Source organism: Opisthocomus hoazin, chromosome 6 (genome assembly GCF_030867145.1).
Source record: "Opisthocomus hoazin isolate bOpiHoa1 chromosome 6, bOpiHoa1.hap1, whole genome shotgun sequence".
NCBI lineage: Eukaryota > Metazoa > Chordata > Aves > Opisthocomiformes > Opisthocomidae > Opisthocomus > Opisthocomus hoazin.
The window spans coordinates 11,288,793-11,311,994 of record NC_134419.1 but is presented as its reverse complement, the minus strand read 5'-3'; the positions used below and the strand labels follow the sequence as shown (position 1 = coordinate 11,311,994).

The 23,202-nt window shown below is 41.9% G+C and overlaps 2 protein-coding genes across 8 annotated transcripts in view; one reads left to right on the top strand and one right to left on the bottom strand.

Annotated features, from left to right (window-relative positions):
- Positions 1-103: 103 nt before the first annotated feature.
- Positions 104-22,262, bottom strand: LOC104339504 (riboflavin-binding protein). Of its 2 annotated transcripts, XM_075424594.1 has the most exons (8): positions 22,120-22,262; positions 14,002-15,686; positions 12,743-12,775; positions 11,710-11,867; positions 10,885-10,984; positions 9,610-9,738; positions 4,442-4,553; positions 104-446 (listed from the first exon to the last, which is right to left on the bottom strand). In XM_075424594.1, the coding sequence occupies exons 4-8, from the start codon at positions 11,846-11,848 to the stop codon at positions 210-212; spliced, it is 717 nt and encodes a 238-aa protein (XP_075280709.1). In that variant the 5' UTR covers positions 11,849-11,867; positions 12,743-12,775; positions 14,002-15,686; positions 22,120-22,262; the 3' UTR covers positions 104-209. The 2 variants fall into 2 exon arrangements, with proteins under 2 accessions (XP_075280709.1, XP_075280708.1); XM_075424593.1 differs by lacking the exon at positions 14,002-15,686.
- Positions 21,957-23,202, top strand: part of MAST2 (microtubule associated serine/threonine kinase 2) — a 205,324-nt gene continuing 204,078 nt past the window's right edge. For 4 of the 6 annotated variants that reach the window (XM_075424578.1, XM_075424580.1, XM_075424579.1 and 1 more), the window contains exon 1: positions 21,957-22,330. In XM_075424578.1, coding sequence (XP_075280693.1) covers positions 22,151-22,330 — 180 coding nt within the window. In that variant the 5' untranslated portion in view covers positions 21,957-22,150. The remainder of the gene's footprint in view (positions 22,331-23,202) is intronic. The other 2 variants (XM_075424582.1, XM_075424581.1) reach the window with 1 other exon arrangement.

The window sequence follows — 23,202 nt, the reverse complement described above, 5'->3', positions numbered from 1 at the left end:
GAGCTGATCAGTTCAAGTCACAAGATTACACCTGTGCTAACCTGTCTGGGAGCTTTGTGATGCAGATGCAAAAACATCAGAGAAAGATTAATATAACCAGCCATTGATTTATTATGTTCTAGGAAGTGAGGGATAAAGCAGGCTGGCGCAATGCCCTGAGCCCAGCCTCCACGAGGATTTCTCTTGTCCTGACACACATCCACTAGCATTTATCTTGTCTGTTCCCCTTCCTCTCCCTCTAGTTTCTCAAACTTCAGGAGTTTCTTTTGGCAGGAATGCTCCTCACTGCTGCTGATGCTGGAGCTTTCCTCTGAGCTTTCGGAGATGAGATACTTCATTGCCAGCATGTCCTTCTTGTTCATTTGCAAGCAGAGGCAGGAGGATTCGCTCACCTTAAATGACTCCCCCCACATATTCTGGCACATGTCAGTCCCATCTGCATACATCTGTGTGTCAAATAAGAAATGTATAAGTTACATTTAAAAATAACTGAATTAAAATCAATTAGTATCAATTTGATAAACATTTATCACTTTTTAAAAATTGGTACTAGATTAGGAAAAAAACCAGTCTGCAGTCATTCACTGTCTTGCTGTGTGCCATGCTTCATCACTTCTGAGGTCTCTTGAAATGTTATCCAGTCCCACCACTGGCAAAAGAGATTTGCCAGTTGTGAGAGCAAGTGATTACACAAAGTGCGGAGTGATCAACAGCCAGTCCTTTCTTTCCACCCTGGGGCTGACAGCCCAGCTAACTTTCTGGGTGTGACAGACCAAAGCTGTGTATGAGAGGCTGTACAACTTGTAGCATGTCAGGACACCCTGACATGTCTTGGGATCTGAGTAGTGCTGAAAGCACCAGGCCGAATGTTTTGAATACAGGAATCTTTATATCTACAGGCTAGAGACAGACCAGGGAAGGCACAGCTCCCTGGGATCTCACTGTGCCTGCTGCAATGTACATCATGACCAGGCAGGACCTCACAGACAAAGAGAAGGGACGTAACATAGAAACTGCTTGAAGAAGTTTTCTTCAGGCTTCTGAACTGCTGTGTCCAGTGGTGCCGTGTCCTTTCTGGCTCAAGAAATTGTAAACTGCAGCTTCTTGCACTCTCTGTGAGCGAATCTGTCCTATTCTTGATACTACATCATTTTGTAAGGCCTCTCTGTCATAGGACCTGTACAATCAAACAACAAAGATATTTCTTGCTTGCCAAGCTAACATTGTGATACCCTTCTGTCCACCTAGCTTGAGCTTGCCTAAAGAATATTAGCTTAGGAGTTATCATGTCCAGCCACAGAGAGGACAGGATATACATTTTATCTTGCCTGCCTTTATCCCATGTGTTTGTGGCTGAAGTTCAATCTTCTCTGTTTCTGTAAAGGAAGCTTTAGGTACTCCCAGAAGCGAAACGGTGAATGAAGTTGGGGCTGGGAGTGATGGCAGGAGTAGAAGCCTTGGGAATTAAGGAGTGGGAGTGTTGGTGACTGAAACAGCGGACCAGGCAGCAGGACGGCTGAGTTCCGTTACGGACTGATTCACCTTGACCATGTCACCAGCATCTCTCTGAAGGAAGCTGCGTTTCATCTGTGGCAGTACAAGTAGTCCTTGCACATGACGCTGGTTCTTTAATCCTACCGTGTTTCTCTCAGTGTTGTAATTTCTGGATGGTGTGGTGGTTTACTGTTGTTGCCAGCTCATATAAAGGTAAGACACTGAATCTCGGAGAAGGTGCTTTGTCTTTGTGGTTGGGAGATTTCTGCATGGAGGCTGCTCTGTGTGCAAAGAATTAATGATTACAGATTTAAGTCTATTATGTGGAAGTGGGACTGGGGATCTGTAGTCCTGCAGCTCCTGCTCCACCTATTTTCCACAAGTTCTTCTGAGATGTCTCCCTGTCTCCCCACATGCAAAACTATGTTAGCCTATACTGTGCAGAAAGGCAGATAAGAAGAAATCATAATCATCGCTTTTGCCTTAGAAATCTATCCTTTGTGAATAATACAGAGTCTATTCCAAATAGCCCCAAAGACTTTGTAGTCTGTAAAAGAGCTTTTCTGTTTGCACCACCTCTAGTGTGGGCTCGCTCCATGGATGCTGCAGTTGCTGGAGGAGGAGTTGGAGGTTGGCTAGTGCACTGAGAGCAATGCAGAGTCAGAAATGGAAAGGTTGCTGCATCTAGTTTTCTCTTGTGTTCTCAGGGCAGGCAGATCTTAGCTGTTTCTTTCCCACTATTCCTGTGCTTTTAAGCAGAATTAGACATTTTCTTCCAGTTCCTGTACAGTTGCTGGATTTCTACCTGCTTTTAGCTAATAATTTCAGAAAGTATTAAAAGCTGTCATGCGGGTTTTCTTAGGTCTGTATGCAAGAGACATGGCTACATCCTATTCTTAAGTCCCACAGATTCTGTTATATGTATTCATGCTCTTCTACTGATAAATTGGTAGCTTTATTTTGACCTTCCTCCTAACTCTGCTTAAAGATCAGAGCATAGCCAGCATGCTGCAGCAAATAAACCGTGTACACAGCCCATTTACCAAACATGTCCCTAAATTACTGCAAAGGATTCCGATTCTTCAGCTTCTTGGAAAATGTTCTAGTCCGTGCATTAACATTACTTGGGGAGCACTCAGCTGGGAGAACAATGACAAAATGTGCCTCATTTTAGCCAGGCTAAAGCTGGCTATGATCCATTATGCATTCTTAGTATTCAGCATTTGTTCCGTATTCAGCGTGTGTTCCAAATAGTCCTTACAACCACTTGCATATGTCAAATGTAGGGCTGCTAATTGCTGCTCCATATGAGCTTAGGGCCTCAAAAGAAAGGAAGCATCTGTCCACAGTGCTCTGACATGGGAGAACCCTTTGTGCTTCTGTGTAACAGTAACTTTCTTTTCCATGAGTTGAGTCCAAACCAAGCGAGTCTAGTGTTTGTACATTATGTAATTTTCATATGGGAAATGTGCTTTTTTAATTTCTCTGAAGAAACTTCATCTTTATACTTACTTACATACAAGCCTATTTTTGGTGAAAAACATGGGCAATTTAGGGTGTGGTTGCATTTAGTTTAGGAATAGCTGCGCCTGGCTTCAAGTGATAAGACCTCTGGATTTGCTGCATGTTTTTCCCTGCAGATGGTATATTTTATTTAAGAAATAAGTACAAGAGAATTCAAGGTTAAAAACTCCTATCTCTGGACCAGGGACAGTTCGAACAGGGACTGGAGATCATTTAGTGAGATTATAATTTAGTTTTTCACTTCATCTGGAACTACTGATGATTTAGCACATCTGGGAAACTAAGCTGTAAGTTTCCGCAGTCCATTTGTTTTTTGGCCACCTTCCTGAGCCTGCTGATTAGTGTCACTTTTGCAAGGCAGACAGCAATCCTGCACGAACTGGACTGTGACTTCCACTTATATCAGTTGCTGAACTGACTTCTGAAAGTACACACACTTGAATTGAATTCAAAACAATAAATCTGGGAAGTCTGCAAGCCTTACTACCAGTCCCTAAACACTGCACTTAAATTTAGTTTACTTCTGCAATTTGGACAGTTTTCACGGACTCAGTGAAGTTCAACTGTTAAAAATATTCAAATAAGTGTAGCAGTTTTGAGCTGTATTATATTGCCCTGATGCTAAACTTACTTGAGTCACTAGAAGAAATCCTACCTGACACTTCAAAGGTCTGTAGATCAGGTTCCAGGTAGCTTTGCTCCTGTAAGTCTTGTCAGTTTTCTTTTTACACACTTTTGCTCATAAAATTAGTTATCCCAACCACTAGACCTTCTCAGAAAGCTTGTCAGTGCTGCTCTTTGACCATCAGAGTTATATAGAACAAAGTTAGCTCTGCCTGGCCACTGGCAGACCCAATGGAGAACGCACATCAGAGGTATGATAAGTCTATGGAGAACAACAGGGGAGACAATTAGAAGAATGTCGGGACTTAGGGATTTGGGGGATGTAGAAGGACTTGAGTGTAACAAGGTAAAATAGGTAAAATAGAGAAAAGGACAAAGATGCCTAATAGGCAAGAAAACCTTAAAAATTCCTTAGTGATTTGGGAACTTACGTCTCCATTTAAAAAGGCATAGCTGTGTAAAGCCCCACATTATGTAAGGAACCTTATAAAATGCATCTCAGTGTCTCATCTTTTACTTTCTAAACCCCACTGTTGTTAAAATACCAGTGCTACTTGAACCCTTACTTTTGTTTCACAAGTGGTATGAATAGTGATGAATTAAATGTATATGTACTTAGAGTAAGTGATCTAAAACAGAAATGTTTTAAAATTTATGTACTTAAAAAGTCTGATGTAGGTATGGCTTGAAACTGCTGGAGTAAAAATAATTCACCTGTTGCATTTTACACCCATACATTCAGGTAAAAAAAAAGAACTCAATGTCATTTTTTCTGCTTCAGTTGACTGGGTTTTCTTACCTCACTGTACGGAACACATTTATTCTTACAGTGGTTTTCTCCACTTTCATCCCATTCCCAGTCCGTCAGCCAGTTACGAGCACATATGGAATCATCTTTGCAGGCTTCGTACCTTCATGGAGATTAGTGTGGAAGATACAGTTATTTCTCTCACTTTTTTTTCAGTGGACTCGGATTCAACTCAGGAAGTCTATGCGGGCTATGCTGGTAACGTGGTGTGGTTGCACAGTGCAGCTTAGCAACAGATCTTCAAGAAATGTGCACATTATCTTAGCTTGACATGTACATAAACTCTGAGCTGGCCAGGAAGACCTAAATCCCAATGAAAACTAAACAGCTCACCCACTGTATTTTATACTCACAGACTTAAGTAAAGGGCTCACATTCTGAGGGGCAACAGTCAGTCATGCAATGTTTTCTGCTTGGTTATGTTTGCTGATGCTAGAGTGGAGGAAATACTGTGTGGGAGGGAGTTTCATGAATGCTGATGTTCAATATTGCGACAGAGCACAGGTACGCTGAGTGAACTGTCACTTGAGGGAGATGTGGGGAAAGTTTGTATTTATGAATTAATATGGGAAAAGAAGAATGGTGTTTCCTGGGCAGGGGGTTGCTATGAGGAATGTGCACTGAAATAAGGAAGATCCACAAACAACAAAATCCTATAAACTAATAGGCTGTCAGCCTCAGAAGAACGTTTTCAAAGTTAAAGTGAAGGAGGAAAGAAAAGAGTCTTGTAGGGTATAGGTCTAAAATTTTAAATTTTAAGTTATTTTTAACTTGTAAGCGGTAAGGTAAAAAAAAGCCTGTAAATGGCCTGGAACGAGGACTATATGCAACGATATGGCTGGTCTATGTGATGAGAGATCTTATGACTTACAATTATCCTACATAATTTCCTTCCTTCCACTTCTTTTTATGTTCTACTTTTTGGCTTTTACCTTTCTTAGGGATCACTTTCTGCAAATCAGTTAACTTCTACTTAAATTGAGTCGCAATGACTTCAGGCGGACTATTCACACCAGTAACTGAGTGCCAAAACCATGAGGCACAGCTTTCAGAAGGTTAGCATAGTTCAGCATGATATATATAATTAATGCCTTTGGCTATATTTTCTGTTTGTAATTTTTAATCTTCAGGGACACGTTTCAAAAACTATTTTGATGTCACAAGGGCTGCAGACATATTTTTAAATGAAATATGAGGTTGTCATGTGGTCACAGAACTGTAAGAACATTGCAGTACATTTGCACATGCAGAAAGGTAAGAACATGCACATCTGCAGAACCTTCACATAGTCTTTCTGGGCTTTTTGGAGGGAGAATGAGTAGTAACAGATTGAGGGTAACCAGGGCCTGAACTAAACAGGTTGAGGGCAGGAGACGCGTATTCTTAAATGTGTTCATCTCTGAATCTGCTGTCAGAGGTGGGGGCTCTGCTGGAAATATAGGCTGCAATTTGATAAATTAATATAATGTGACACTAATTCTACCAGTTTGTGCCATGACTGGATTTGGAACTAGGACTGTAAGAATAATGGGTTTGTTGTTTGTTAGCTGCTGCCTGTACCCCGACTGAGAAAGACACACAGAGATAACTCCCCAGCGACAGCTGTTTCTCTAGTGCCAGTCACTTGGCCTCCTTAAAGGCATGCCAGTTAGGAACCTCAGTGCAAACTTTAGGTTAATCACCATCTATGAACTCTCCACATACTAGCATCAGATTCAACAATTAGCCCTTGGTTCTTCAAGCCATGTAGGCATGTCCTTTAATGCATGCACTTAAATTCATTGCTTTCCAGCAAAGTCAATCAATACCTACTGTGAGCTGCCTAATACTAGCATTTCCACTTAAAACAGTTGTGCACTTTCCACAGTTGTCTTCTTTTGTTTCGTTTTTTATTTGGCTAAGTATTTTTCAGCCTGATGGGTTCCCAGACCAGGGCTGCTTCGCAGTCTCTCAGGCGGTGCCGCTGGCACTTGGGTGCGGACAGTGTAGGGGAAAGAACGAGCAGCCCTTGGGGCTTAGGAGAGGGCAGAACTGCTTCTTTTAAAATTAGCGTCACCTTCAGTTATACTTTTCAAATTATGAATATGTATTTCAGAGTTTTACTGAACTGGGGCATTCATGCTATACATCTGATTTCCTCAGGAATCTGAATTAAATATACTTATTAAAGCATTTATATTTTTGTTCACTATTATCTATTGAATTGTCAGATGAAATGTTTCCTAATTATGATTATTGCCTGGCTCTTTTGTTTATTATACAAGCAGGTAGCAAGGCATAACTCTATTGTTATGAGTTTTTCTTTATCCCAATGGAAGTAATTTTGAAGCTAAATTTGTGAAAAATCATGACTTATGAAAAGTCTGATTTCTGCTGTCCAGAAACCCATAAGTGATTTCTTCAAACATTAATTAAAACCTGTGAGAAACACAAACATAAATACGTAAAAGATCCCTGAGCATACTAGTTCCCTATGCACAATGGGCAGGATATTTTTATTTTAAAGCTTTTTCCTCCCAATTTTTAATAATTTCTCTTTAAAGGGCACAGGGCCCTTTCACAGGTGAATCACAGAGTGGCTTGTACATTGGGCTCTTTCAAAAGCAATAGTTTTAGGACTAGTGGGAGCAAGAAATCCTAAGACAATAGGAAGAAAAGGAAGGCCGCAAGCTAGTCAGATGGATTTCTTTTAAATGAAGTCACTGCTCATTCAGAATCCTCTGCACATGTCTGGCCACAAAGACATACAGTATGCAGCAGGCACACTCAGGGCATGTAGAGAAAGTAGGTCACATCACTAGAAGTGCTACAGCACGCTAAAGGGACTCCAGTGAATAGAACGTGAAAAAATGTTACTTTAAATCACCAGAAAGAGTGGGAATTCTGTCCAAGCTCTTTTCTAGCCTCAGGCCTGAAGCAGGGTGAGGGAATAGGTTCGACGTTGGCATTAGGCAGGCACACAGACTAGCATGCACGGTAATGGGTCATCATTACTTCTTTGATTCAGGCCAGGCATCTGTGATGCCAACAGGGGCAATAGATCATCATTCAGTATTTGTTTAGAGTAGAGCTTACTCTCTGCCAGGAGACCCTATACCGGAAAACGGTCAGTTTTTCCTGTGCAGCAGCTCTCAGTCACACCCCCCCATACTTTCCAGCAATGACAGTTAAAAATGCTATTTACCTGGAGGTTCTGGTAATACCCAGGGGACACTGACGGTTTTGCTATGTAATATTGACCCACCATATACACTTCGGTAAATCTCATATATATTGGCTTAAACCAGCTCATAGATGCAAACGAAACTTACAGAGTATATTTTCTTTCATCCTTACGCTTTCACTGGATATAGCAGTTTGGCAATGACTTTGAGTGCCACTTATTTTGGGATACATTTCTTTTAGGTATTGGCATTCTATTGCTTTGCCTGTTAGATCTATTCTAAAGCTCACTGGCAACTGCAGTGATTTAGTATCCAAATGCTTTCAAATTTTGGTAACATTTGGTTCTGAGCTTTGAGATTCTGAGCACTGAGGCAAATTCAAGGTCTCAGTCTTTATCTTCAAGGAGGTCAATAATCTGGATTCAGTTTAGAAGATTACCAAAAATTTGGGGAGGAGGACTCCACATGACAAATCTGTTCCTGAGGCACATGTAGTTTCCTAACACAGAAATAAAATTCATCACTAGAGGAAACTCTAGGGAAGCTAAGAAATACATCAGCCCTTCTCACTATCTTCCATTACAAATGCAAGCTATGCTTCTTGTTTCCTTGTCTGGCACAAAGCAAGAGAGACATATTTAAAGACAAATTCTACCAAAATACCGCACTGCATACATGACTTTGCCCTTGGAGAGAAGATCAGAGTGAAAATGGATCCATGTGTCAATAATATTCAAGTTGCATAACCACTGGGGAAAGCACTGTACAGAGCAGTGCCACACGCTACCATGTGTTCTGTATTTTCTGTGCTTCCAAGAAAAGCTCTTTTATAACATTTTTAGAAGTGTTAAAACAGTTTTCTGTGATTTTCAGAGCAGCCTAAGGGATTCAGACATTCACAGTTCATTACTTTCAAGGGATGCTAGCAGTTATAATCCTATAGCATGAACACAGCCTGTGCTGTTTCTACTATGCTTCACACCAGTTTGACCATGTGGACTATTTACTGTCGTTACTAGGCTCAACATTAATGTGTTACTGAATGAGATTTATATAACGTTATCTAGGATCCAACACCTCATAACAGGGAGGGAGAGATATATGCTGGATATGGACCACTGAAAAAATCTCAGTACCCCACCCAGATATAACGCACCTACCCCAAGAGTAAGGACAGATGGGTGTTTCGTTGTCCCACTACATGACTTGCACTCAAAAAATAATGTGATTCTCTGATGCTATATTTTGGGAAACAAAATTAAATGCTATTATGCTTGCTCGTTGCTATTAATAATTTAGCATTACTTGGCTGCAAGTTTCTCTGAGTTTCAGGCTTTTAGAAGCGGTTTTAGAGAGGGACAATGGAAGAGAAGAGGAAGAGAAGAGGAAGAGAAGAGGCCAAGAGTGAAAAATGAAGGAATTAAGCTAATTTGTTACATGAATTAATTGAAAACATATGGGAAGTGGCTGCTTTCGTGATTTCATAGTGCATGTTATACATATGAAAGAAGTGTATCATATCATACAGTGATCAAGTATTTATATTTAGAATGCTAACTGTACAAATGCTAACTCACAGGCATGGACTTTTCAAAGGGTGGGCAGGCCCCCACTGGTGTTATTGCCCGTCGACATGGAGAGAGCTCCTCCCTCACGTCAGGCAGTTCTGATGCCACTGCACTGCTTCCTCGGGAGAGCAGGGCTGTGCTGTTCCTGAGTCACTGAACTCTGACAGAGTTTAGTGACGCCATCCTGCATTCAGCCAGCGTCTATTATTTTGGTGGTAGTAGCTTAGCAAGGAAAAAAGTAGAGATGGCAAACAAGAAATGAACAGGAAAACACAAGAGAAAAGCCATAAAGCTGGTACAACACAATCGAATCTTCCTGCCGCTTGATTGGGAGATCTGTGCTTCATCCACACATGCTCCTTGACACCTGAGTAATGCCGGCATATAAAAGCTAAATAAAAATACTTTGATAGAAAGCTGAACCTACCAGTCATCACAAAAGCTTTGACACAATGGAACAAACTGAATAGCAGCAGCATAGTTGGGATGGATCCAGCGAGCAGCATGTGGAGAGCACCGGTAGAAGCACTCAATTTTCTTTGTGAAATCTTCACAGCTGTGGTGTGTGAGAAAAGCCACAAATAAGCCTGTTTCTTAGCATCCAGGCTATAGCCTCAGTTTTCTAGACCTACTTTGATGTGGATGCAATACTACAGATTAGGAGAAAAACATAGCAAAGCATCCTTTCGCCCTGTTAATGTCTAGGTTCCAGACTCATTCCTTTGGCATTGTGTACGGGCTCTGACCGTGCAATTACCGTAGCCAGCTAGAGTGCACAAATGTTTCCATGCATATTTCAGCCCTATTTGTGTAAGCTTTCTGTAAACTTTTGAGGCCTTGAGTTTTCCTGGCAAGAATGATTCCAGGCAATAATAAAATGTAGTTTAAAACTGTAGTACAAAACTTCTTCTGTGCTGTAGCCTCACGGTTTCACTAATCTTTAGATTTTCCCACAGCCCAGCTGAAGTTACTTAAAAGCACATACTGTTGCTGCTCTTCTGGGAGCAGCAGGCAATAGCTGTTACTTTCGCACATCTGTTTTTGCTTAATTGTTTTGTACTTCCATTCTTTTATTTCTATAACTTGCCATGTTTCACAGCTCTAACATCTAACGGGGTACTAAAAATCTTAATTATGAAGACATTCTTCATGGTTACAAAACCCACAGGACTACAAGAATTTTTATTCTAAATATTCAGAAGTTTCAATTCTAGCATCTTGTGCATTTTATTTGCAAGATTTAATAATCTAGTTGATCTGCTTTCTAAACAACAGAAGAAGTTTAGTCTGTATTGACTAGGGGTCACACTCACTGGTACGTGATGGCTGCTTCGGAGAGCTACAGAGGTGCGGTGTGGTTGTCACCTACCGGGTTTGTGACTTCTTTGCATTGCTCAATCTAGTTCTACACAGAAAACAAACTTGAAAAAAAATAACCCTTTCTTGATAAAATGGAATAAATCGTTCTGCACAGATAGTATATACCTAGGGGTTCATGGGCTGTTGTGGGAGGAGAAGAAGAAGAGCCGGACATTGGTCAGGTATAGAGACAAGCTGATGGGAACTAGGCTGGATGGCATCATCTCTAGGGCAACCTGGGGACCATCCATCAGCAACTCCAGAGGGGGTTACCATTAGCTGCATGGCTCCTACAGCACAGATCCATTGAACCAGGACACAGAGAACATCAAAGCTGACTTACGATTTACTGAGCTGCCCACATCTGTTCCAGTAGCTGTTGTTTACTTTAATTACTGGGGAATGAGCCAATTGCTCTGCGAAGTTTGCATCACAGCAGGAAGCTGTTAGGAATGAAACAAGAGGTCTTGCAATAAGCATTTTCTTTAATACTATATTTGGATGATTCAAAATGTAAGATAAATCTGGTTTGGTCCATAACATGATAAACTCTCTTAGTACTAACCATAAGGTGTACTCAAGTTCTAACATTTTCGGTTTTGGAAGTAGCAGTGTAAATGCTAAGTGAGATGGACTGGCATCAACAGTGCTTTGTCAAAGTGTGCCCAGAGAACCCCAAGAATTTTACTAGTGTTCTGCCAGGTGTTATATCCTGAGGGATACTAACTTTGAAAGCTACCCAACATAAAAAAAAAGAGTTGAAGAAATGTTATAAATACTATACTTTGCTTACTATAGAATTTTGATTTTAACCTTTCCTAATTGGTGTCTGCTGCAATTAATTAATTTTTATACTTAATCACAATAAGCCAAATTCATCTTTGCTGGAAACTGTTTTAAGCAGATGGAGCTACAAGAGAATTAAACCGCATGAGAATTTTTTAAAGATAATAAATGAAGCCAATGAGAGTTTTGCAGTTGACTTTGTTAAGAACCAGAATCTTACTCTTGATTTGCATGCAGCAAAATGCCAATGAAGGAAGCTTTTGAAATGCAACTTAATACTGCATCTTAGATATTTTTGAGAAATTAAGGGAACTGCCAGAACAATTAGTGTACACAAAGTGCAACTTCTAGGCTATGTAGGCAAAAATTAAACTACTCTTACATTCAGAGTACAGAGTGCATTCATGCATATTTGGCTCAGGACTTGGCTTCAGTTTGTGGGTGTCCCCTTCCAGACATCTGTATTTTTGGCAGGTGGATGATGTTATGATAGCAAAGAGGATGACAGCAAACCTCAGCATTGTTGTTCAGTTCTTCTTCCTGCATGGAGAGAAGTCTTTATTTATATCATTTATATGTAGGAGAAGCCATGACATTAAAAGGAATGACTGCTTTAAAAAAGCTGTATATATAACCAAATAAAATACGCTCAGCAAAGATGCACACATAATTACTAAGACACACATTCTCCCTTTCTCTTTCCTTATATCTCAATATTTATGCTTCTGCTACATATTTGTGCGGTTTGGAGATGAGTAATAAAAGCCACCAATAGTTAAGGCTATTTATGAAAATGTTATAATTTTCAGTATTTCAGAAAATGATTTTAAATCTAATGATTTAGTGTATTCTTACACTAACCTGGATTTACCTTTGAACCTTTTCAAGAGACATTCCTCTGCTTCACTAGATTTGAAGAAAAGATTGATTAGTTCTAAAACTTGAAGAGTTGTTTGTGCACTTGGAAATTGCACATTTAATACAGCTGCAAGTGAGCTAAGAGTGGTCAGCACCTAAGCTGGATAAATTACATTGATAACTTGCCTTTGCTGAGGCTATGCTAGTGTATACTTAAGAATCTGATCCATTATTTTCTGCCTCTTTTGCAGAGTTTGGTCAAAAACTCAAGATAAAAATATTTTCTCTGTGAGACTAAAATATCTCTAAACACAGACTACATATTAGTAAACTATATAGATAAATCTAGAACCTGTTACATAAATCAATGCATAATTCTTTAAACATGTTATTAATTTAAGCCTTCATCCTTTAGTTAATTCCTGTTATGTTTTTGGAATAATTTTGCCTGAATAAGGACTGCAGCTCCTCTGTGTACCTAGACTTTTCGGATATAAAGAAAACAGCACGTTACAGAAGAAGAAAACCGTCTTTCCAATTTCTCAGTAGTTTCTCACCTCTTTTGCTGTCCTTCTGGGTGATACTTCTCTCTGGAACAGGAACACAGTAAATTGCTTTTCTCATTTTCCACTTTATATATGCACCATCTGGCATCAGTGCTCCAGAATTTGTTTGCCCTGGAAGAGTTCCTTGACCTTTTGGAATGCTAACATAAATTTATCTCAAAAGCAGATGCAATGACCAGCACATAATGCCCTTTTATTGCTTGCAAACGTCGGCATGATAAAGAGGAAAGTACAAACATAGGTTAGAATTAGAAAAACAACAGCTCTCCTATATAACAAATACAACTAACCCTCCTGTCTGATTTTTCAATGATTCCTGTTATTATTAATTATTAGATTATTTTCTACAACAGTTTCATGGGGCTTTAGTCACAGATGAGGGCTTCACTGAATTAGAGACGTTAAAAACAATGCTTCATATTTCAGCCTGACTGGCTTAATTTTGATTATAGATATGATGGCTTCCTTGGCTTACACAGTAATTCTACTGCAGCCCCTGGGAGAGAATCCACGTCTCCCAATTCCCAGGTCTTTACTCTTTGTTCACAAGATCCCTTTAAAACGTCCTTCTGTTTGCTTTGGTTGCTTTGCCTGCCTCATATGTACTCTCCAACCAGTGTCACAAGCACTACAAGGAACTGCTGCTCGTACCATTGATAGTGATTCCTGACTGGATTTCATTGTGAGATCTGCATTCTGCAAAGAGGATTCTGCATCTGAACATAAACCATCTCTTAAGGTAAACACGGTGATTACAAATAGTTGCACTTTCATAGATCAAATCTCGTTGAGTACTGTAAAGAGCAGTACCACTCACTACCTTGTGATTATTTAGATGCATAAGGAAAGTAGCATCTGTTGTTTTTGTGTTTAAAGCAGAACACTGGTTTGTCAGATAATACTCTGGGGCCATTATTTACAAACCCTTCTTGCTTGAAAAAACAAACATTGGCACAGTGGAAGTGTGGTATGAATCTCATTGAGCAAACGCACTGAGCATGATAATAAAGCAATCTGTATAAGCTATAAGCACTGATTCCTACCCTAGCTCTACTATAGGCCTCAAGGCAAAAGTGTTGCTGGCCTGAAAAGAGCCATTTCCAGATCAGTGGAAGCTGAGCAATTTTTGTGTTCCAAAGAGAATTTAATGAAGGCAAGTTTAAAGAATGAATTTGATGAAGGCGAGTTTAAAAAGGCATAAAATAACTATAGGAGAAACTGAAGTAAATCTAATGGCTTATTACTCACACCTTCACCTCATGTGGCTTGATCCAGTGTTGGCTGAAATTGATGGAGCTCCTTGCAGATTTGTAACGTACAGGATTCGTGCACACTGCTCAGCACCTGGATCTGTGTATCCATACAAAATATGAGCACTCACTTTCAACATGATCAGTGCATGGGCCAGCCAGCCTGGTAAAAAGCACAGAAATAGTACATGCTCTGTGCCTTACTGCTTGGTTTGCATAAAATATATGCACGTTTGTAAAGGTGTAAGTATGCCAGGAGGTTTCTTGTAATGCCTCTGTTCACTGAATTGACATACAAATTATATTAAGCTATAGGAAACTGGGATCTCTTTCAGGCCTGAAGTATGAGCCAAAGGGGACCACTTGCTGGGAGATTAGGCAGAGTTTCTAGCAGCAGGAAGGAAAATTGTCATATGTTTGTGATTTCTCAGACTTGGCTTCGGTTAGCAATACATGTAAGCAGGCTCAGGCTAAGGAGCTTTTAGAGACTGCAGCTATACGTCTTCATGACCTGAGAAGTGAATCTTGATTCTTTTTTCTTAAAGTACTCTCTGACTAGTTATGCTGTGTGATGTCTTATACTGAAAAATTCGTTAAAGGAAGTTTCTTACTTCTTCCCATACTTGAATGGGCCATTTCTCTTTATTTGTCAAAATTGAACTTATTTTCAAGTACTCAGTAATGTTCTTTTACTTTTAAGACTCCTACTACCATTTAATTTTAACTTTAATACCAGTGCCCTGTAACTTCTTTTAAAGAGCTAGAGTTAAAGCATGCATGATGTTAAGACATCGCCACAGACAGCAGTGCAGGCACTACAACATTAAATTATTATTATAATCTGATGATCTAATTGATAGTGGCTTATGATGCTAGCAAAAGTATCCATCTATTCCAAAACTACAGCCACTACTATACAAGGTCTCAAGACCCATCTACCCGAGCAACTTCCTTCTGGCAATAGCCATTAGCAGAAAATGAGGGGAAAAAAATGTTTAAAAAATAAAGCTAGTTCCCAGCTTCCCAGCTTCTGGCAATCAGTTTAGCAGCTATGTCAACGGACATCTCCTAACTCAACACAGCAATTCCTTTTTTGTGAGTCAGATCTCTTTAATGACTGAAGTAAGCTTTTATGGTTTTATGTTCTTGTTAAATCTGCAAAGCCAATGTGGTTAAGGGAAAAATTGTTTGCACTTCCAACCAGTGACAATTGCCAGATCCAGTTCCCTTTTTGGCATCCTGAAAGTGTGACAACAGTGTGACCAGAGAGAGACGGAGTTTCAGGAGCGTAAATTAGAGCATTTGGCCTGTTATAGCTTCATTATAGATGGCAATGTGTGCTAATGAAATTAATCTGTTTGTTCCTTGTATCTCAGTGTGAGCCTGCATGCTCAGAAGTTGGAAGCGTTTTTCTCGTTAACTTTAACAAGAAATGTAATTAGGAGCACAGGTTGTTATCTGATTTAGCGTCATTCCTGAAGCTCTTCTGCAGAACTGCATTTCAAGTTGCAACAGGGGCACATTATTTGATGATCAGTTAAGTATATATTCTTGACTTCCATGATGTTAGACTTCAGAATCAAGAGTTTGTATTCACAAGTCTCTCCGCTGAGTGTATCATGTCACAAGTCAAGCTGAATGCCAAAGGAGACACTCCAGATGGACTCAGTCTGGCACTCCTGACTCTGGAAAAAAAAAGCTGAGGTCAAATCTTAATGCTACTGAATTTAAGGTGTGATTTGTTTCTGTTCACTTTGGTGGGGCTGGGATTTCTCCTTTTTTTTTTTTTTGTCCATGTAAGGAAGATGAAGTAATTGAGTATTTGAGTACACAAGTGTTGCTAATCTACTTCTCCAACCAGGCACAGGAATGACAAAAGCACCAGTAATCTTATATAACTAAGAAAGTGAGTCAGTGGGGGGGAAAAAAAGCAGATATTTGAATGAATAGTAGGTTTAAAAACCATCACAACCCAAACAAAAAAATTATCATTGTAAAAATGTTATTTTAAGCCCCATGTTAGGTTTTTTTCAAAATTAAAGGGGACAAAAACCTACTTATTTCAGCTTGCTACTGAGTTGAAAGCACCTCTTGAAAGCATAACTGAATGCTCTTCCTTTGCCCTGGTCTTTCATTTGCCTTTCTCATTCTGCTAGTCTGTTACTGTGAGGTTGCTTGAACCACTAACAATTATTGTCATTTTTTCTACAAAGAATGGGCTGCGGTTTGGATAGCTACTGACTGTGTGGTGTGATGTGGGCTCTCACAAGTGACAAGGAAAATCTGGGTCCAGCTTGACCTATACCCCAGATTTAACCAACTGCAGCAGTCTTGTTTCTAATTTAGACTATTAATATTGCATATTCTACAGTCACTAATGAATGATGAATTTCTTCTTGGGGGAGTATGAATACTTTTTAATTTACACTTTTATTATGTGCATTTATTATTTGTGTAGAGGTAATGCCTAGATGTCCCTGGGTGAAGTCGTGATGTAGTGTTAAAAAGTACTTGGTGCCAGTACTGGATTATGGCTGGCCATGTCCCACAGCCCCCTTTTCTGCCCCGATACTGTACTGCCCCTTTCCCTCCACTGTGCTGGCACAACCAAGATGGGCTTGTACACACAACCAGGTGGGAGAACTGATCCAGCAAAAAGAAACCCAGCAATTCCCCCTGCCTCCAGTGTTTCTAGCAAAATCAATTTCAAATTTCAGTTTATAGCACAGCTGGAGAAGAGTTGTGTTGCTGTGAGGAAAAGAGTGGTGTATCACAATGAAAGAAACAAATAGGGGAGGGTAGGACTGGCAGTACCTTAAGTCAGAACTGCCAGCCTCTAAGTCCCATTGTGTTTGCATTCTGGTGTTTGGTTTTGTTTTTTTTTTTATTGTTATGTTGAACACCTTGTAATCAAAATGAAGAGCTGACAGGTCTATAAAGAAAAGGAATAATGCAAGCACAAGGTAACAGTGAGATCATACTGGTCAACATATTAAAAGGCAGTGACTGGAAACCACCAGATTAATCATCACTGAGCTTTTCCTGTTTGTATCACAGCAGGCATGAATGTTAAGGAGGACACAGCTGAGGTCCATCTAGTGTCTCTGCAGACATCTCTGAGGAATGACTCCGGTACATGTCATATTAGTTCTAGCTAGCTTGACTCATTGCCCTGTGATGAATCTGTGGTTAGAAAATTGACCACAACACTCATGGAAAAGGTATTTTTTCCCAATACCTTTCTTTACATTGTCCCCTCTCTCTGCATCCCTCAAATGGCTCCCCTCTCTGCTATATCAGTCAAAACCTGCTTTCACTTCTAACTCCTTTCTCAGCTTATCTATGCCCATTCTGTCTGTTCTCTTTCAATATAGACATGTTAAGTCTCTTGATGTGTCCTGATGCCAGCCTCCACTGCACATCTGTTGGATTTCCATGGCTTGCTTGCTTGCCTGTATTTGTCATCTCATATTTGGGAGGCATTTCTATAAGTAGCAGTAAAACTGCGTGTAATCTTTGCCCTAGCCCTCCTTAAAACTTATCTTTGTTTGAGTGCCCAAAGAGAGGGTGACAACAGTTAGGATCTGATGCTACTCCTGCTGGCCAGCATCTTTCCATTCCCCATGTGCTTCCCTTTCTGGATCATTCAGAAACACACACAAATGTATGTACTTATATGCATATGTAATTTGTACTCTGTGAACAACTAGGGGTAACAGCTCAACTGTGGCAATTGCTGTACAATCAAGTCCAAGCTGGCAGTGAAAGCTGCATATTCACTGGTCTCTGTCTCTTTAAAGCTATAATGTATTTGATGAGCTTTTGTTGCTAAGAAGTGCTGTTAATTTAGGTATTGTGCTAAGCTCTCCCCAAACCTCACAGCTATACTTTTAACTCCTGATATATACTTGCATATTTACATCCTCTACTTCCTTATCAGATGTAAATATGATACCTAGAACAAGGTTACAGCCGTGCAATGCTGTCACTTTGACATACTGCAGCACTGCAAACAAGGATGAATGTCCTTCATGGTATATAAAGAAGGAAAATAACATTTGGAAAGCAAATCTTGTCCAGTTAGGATGGGACTTTTGTTATATATGGATCTACTAATTGCCATCCTGGACCAGGCTGTCAGTTGGTGTACTTTGTTATTCTGTCCCTGAGACTGACTAATAGTAGTAGTTTCCAGTGAAAATGCACTGGAATAATATACTCTGTAATATACTTCTATGGAATAACCTGCCTGTAAGAAATTTCTTCCTAATCCTCCTTAATTCAATGAGTAGCTTGTGCCCTGAAACATGAGTGTTTATATCCTTCCTATAAAAAGTCCTCGTGTAACTAGGAGTATTTTTGTTAATTACACAAATGTCTAATGTAGAATTTCTCAAACAGCAGACCTTACTAGATTCAGATCCTGAGTAAATTTTGCCTAGATTGTGTCAAGGTCCCAGACTTACTATTCTCCTGCATTCTTTTGGAAAAGCCTGTATTTCTTACCATTTCCCTGGAGCTTAGGGGTGGTGGTGGGAGCTGTACTCTGTGGCTGCAGTTCTCAGCTGTGCAGGCAGCATGCATTGCTTGGCTAGCCTGGCAGAGCTGCGGTTGGTGTCTTGTTTATTGCTAAACAAAATGATGCATCGTTCTGTAAAGAGTAATTGATCAGTCTTAGTCAAAGCTTTTGCTAGCAAATCTCACTCTTCCTGCAGTTCATGTAACTACTTTTTTACCCTTATTTTTTATTTTGCTCATGACTAGTATTGTTTAGTTGTGTCACGCTGGGTTTTTGTGTGAGTCTTGAAAAAAGAACACTGTCACAGGCGTGAAGTTAGGGAAATAGCCAGGAGTCATGGCGATGATGCGCAGCCTGTATAATTACTTGCCATCATACACATTCTACGCAGGTATAGTACAACATCCCAAAGTACCGTGCTGTCTTCAGGGCTGACTGCATATTGCCAGTTGCCAAACATTAGCATTCCAGTATAACGACCAAAACTTATGTGTGAATACCATTAGAACTGGGTCACAAACAGAAGGTGTGTGACAGGTTAACATGCAGAACAACTAAAGCCATTTCCTGCGTCTCATACAGAGCAGAAATACTGAGAGTGAAGATTATGTGTATAGTGTGAGCAGAATGACAAATGACAAGCCTTAGCGATATACTTGCTTGGTGGTATTAGTGATGCAGTTCTGCCTTGGAAACAGTGAAAACAGGTGATTAGCTGGGTTTTGTGCTGCACTGGTTTTGCTAAATGTTCAAATTTAATATGAATTCAGATGATCAAGTGAAGTATTTAATTTTGTAGAGGAAATTCTCTTGCTCGGCAGCATCCTAATAACATCTACTATTTAGCATTTTCTATTCTGTTTGGAATAAAGAGGTTTTAACCTCACAGCTTCAAGCTGTATATTTCTATTTCAGCTCCAGCAATTATTGCTGTAGCTCTGTGCTCAGCAGTCATAAAAACACTGCAGATGGATTTATGTCACTTCAGAAAACATTATGGAATAAGCTGGACTAGGCTCTGTGTTCTGCCTAACCAAAGTCCCTTTAAACCAGCTACAGAAGTATGGAAGGGAACTCCTGGATAGCATCGTACCAGCCACCTTCTGAATCAGAAGGGCATGCGGAGACGTTCTCTATATGGAGCAAATGGAAGGTGGAAGCCATGGAAAGGAAGTATCTGGAACTGCAAAGAAGAATTAACTGAGTATTAGCTGAATATCAGTAAGTGAGCTACACGGGCTCTCTGATCCCCTGCTTTTGCTCCGTGTTAGTCAGTCTGAATAACATAAGGATCAGCTCCTTTATAAGCCTTTATTACTTTTCTGTCTTTTTGGGATGTGACAGAATACTTCTGGAGACAAACATGGTGAGCATAGGCATGGCTTCACACCACGCTCTGCCTCATTCATTTCTACCCCTTTTCCCTGCCAAGCCTCTCATGATTTGTTCACTTTTATTTAAAGCTGGGAAAAAAAACAGTTCAGAAAACTAGCTCATATGGAAAAGAAAAATCAGGTCACTCAGATTGGTCTGCAGATTCAGGTCATATTCAGTGACGAGTTTAAATGGAAAAAATATGGGAGAATCAGTAAAATGAGTATTTTTCCTATTCCTTCAACATGAAACTTCACTGTTCTTTTGTTTCAAAAATATTGGAAAGACGTTGAGTCCAAAATACTAAACAGGGATTAAACAGAGAAGGAAATAATCCAGGAGCAAACCGAACACAATCTCTTCACAACCAAAATGTCCTATTAACCCCCAGCTGGCTTTTTGATTCAGAGTGAGGAAAAAGATTTTAAAATTGTTTTGAGTAAAATACTGGATCAGAAGGCAATTATTTGCACTTCTGTCTAAAACTAACAACTGAAGATTTGTTTTTCGTATGTTTCAAAGGCATGTAGTGTTATTCAGGTTCTCACTGTGACTTTTCTTCCTGTATTCATAAGCTCTTTTTTGGCACATGAAGTGAACAGGTGTGAGCCAGTGCAAGGTGGCCCACAGGCCATAACCAACAAATAACTAATTGGCATCTATGTTGGAACAGGGCAAAGATCCAGCCAAATTATGACGAGGCACCGTGCCATCCTAATAGACTCACATTATCATGGGTGCCAAGATTCCACAAATTTGTATTATTTACATTCATTTAGGGCAGGATTCCCAGCTGGGAAATGCCACATGGTTGTCCATCTCTATCATATACAATTACGATAGAAAAAGATCTCTGTGACTAATCCAGCATCCTGAAATAGTTTTCAGCAAGAATTTAAATATCTTTAATTACTATGTAAAAATGCTTCTGTTCATCTACATCAATAAATTGTTTGAAAGTGTGTTTTTGTTGTCTTTGTACAAAATGCATAAAAAATTTATAAAATCAGACTTCTGGTTGAAGATGTATGAGCCTTTTCAGCTTGGCAAAAGGGAGAAACGTTTGGTTTTCATGCAGCAGTAGCAAGGCTCCTGACTATGTAATGGTGGAAAAAGAAAGGACAACTTTGAAGTCGCTTTTGTGAAAAATGAATGCAGAAACTGGTAACTTATACCCTCAGGAAATAATTTGCAAAGACAAAAATGCTGAGAGGGTGTGAATTATTGTGATGAAACACAAGATGGTGATATATGCTCTGATTACTCCTTGAGGTAATGAATCTCTGTAGGTTTGTCTTTTCTACGGAGGAGACAGTGAACTACATCTTAACCCGCTCCCTGACGTGATCTCGCTCTCCATGAAAAAGTGGGCTGCAGCACGTGGTGGCACAGCGGGTAAACGCCGTCCTGCAGGTCAGTGCTCCTGCAGAGGGGCTCCAGCCAGCCCAGTGCTGCGGGGACCTGGGCTCGGCTCCCTCACCTGGGAAGGGGTGGGGGGCCTCTTGGAAGAAAGCAATGTGGTATTTTCCCAGACGCTGCCCACCACAGGAACGGTCCTGCGCTCACCTGCCATTTTCATGGGCAACCGCGAGTTTATTGACATGGAAGCTGGCTGCTGCTGGACACCTGAGCTGATCTGGTGGCGTGGGCAGAAACACTGCCCTCACCCCTGGGAGACAACACCGCACTGCGCGTCCTCAGTCTGCGCCTCTGGGCCTCCTGCCCCCGCAGTGAGGCGGCCCTGTTCCTCCTCTCCAGCAGCCACCCCTGCGGGAGTGGGACAGACGCGGTTTCCCCCCTCAGTTTATTCCTCCTTTCTGCGGGTGTTCTCACCGGCAGCGGTGCGGGAGCTGTGCGGGTCCCCGCTGCCACGCCCTCGTCCCCTCAGCGGCGGCCGCTCCCTTCCCAGACTGCCCCGCGCCCTTTCCCGCCTCGCACCTCCCGCACGCCCCTCCTTCCCTCCTCTCAAGTCTCCAGGCCGGTGCTCTCGCGATAGGCAGGGGCCGGCGCGGGAGGGGGGGGCGGTACCGCGGCAGCCGCTGCGCCCGCGCTCCCTGACAGGCGGGCTGCGGGAGCGGCGGCGGCGGGCGGGTATGTCCGTCCGCCCCGCGCCCGGGTGGTGGTGGCGGAGCCGGCGGTGGTGGCGGAGCCGGCGGTGCCGCCCCGGCTCTCCCTGACTCCCGCCGGCCATGGCCGGCTCCGCGCCGCGGGGGCCCGAATCGTACCTCAGCCGCCGCTGAAGAGCAAGCCGCCGCGATGAGGAAGGGCCGCTCCCGGGGGGACAAAGCGCCGCCGCCGCCACCGCGGAGGGAGCCCGGGCGGGCGGTAGCCGCCAGCGCGGCGGAGCGGAGAGCCACCCTGCTGGGGGGCGGCGGCAGGAAGGAGCCGGAGGACGCCAGGGCGGCGGGGACGCTTGGCCGGGAGGCGCTGGAGAGGGTAAAGCCGGGGGGGGCTGTTGGCATGGAGACGCACGCCCGGCGTGGCGGGGGACCGCGGCGGTGCCCCCCCCCCCCCGGTCGCCCTCCCCTCGCCGGAGCCTCGGCAGCCCCCCGGCTCCGGCGAGGGCGACCGGGGCGGGGGGAGGCTGCCTGGAGGCCGAGGGTCGTGGCGAGGTGCGGTGCCGCGGAAGGGAGGGCTCGGCCTGCGAGGAGGCTGCGTCCTGCGAGCATCCTCTCCCGCTCCAACCGGTTCCTCAGGCAGATGCCCCCGGTTCTGAGGGAGTGGGGGGGCGTGGGGGGGAGATCCATCGTGGTGCCAGAAGCCGTGCCTGCATGTCGGTGGAGGAGCGAGGGAGGATGCGGTGGAATCTAGTTTCGTCTTATGTGCTTACTGGTATTAATAATCACAGAATACTTCTCTCTGGTAACCTTCCATAGTTCCCTCCTGACGGTGACGTTAATTACCATGCGTTTGCCAGCCTTTTTTAGGTCTTAATTCTTAATGCTGGAAGTGGTTTATTTAGGAAACATACCTTGGCAGATATTTGGAAATGCATAGGCTTGTGAAAGGCAAGAGTGGCGATGTCCAGGGTGTCCGCTTTTATGTCTTTCACCCCCACGAAAAATGGATCTGTTGGTTGCTGCTTAGGGTTGCAGGGGTGAGAGACCCTAGAGATCTTAAACTTTGTTTCGATGTGTTTTGATATTCCTGGTTTTACAGGAGAGAAAAATGGGGGATGAGACTCAGCAGTTTAAAAAAGTAGATGGCAACTAATGCTTTTTTTTTTTTTTCTTTTTTTGGAGAGGAGAAAGTATCACAAGCATGAAGACTCCCAGGCTGCAGTAATTCATTGCTTTTTGTTTTGCCAA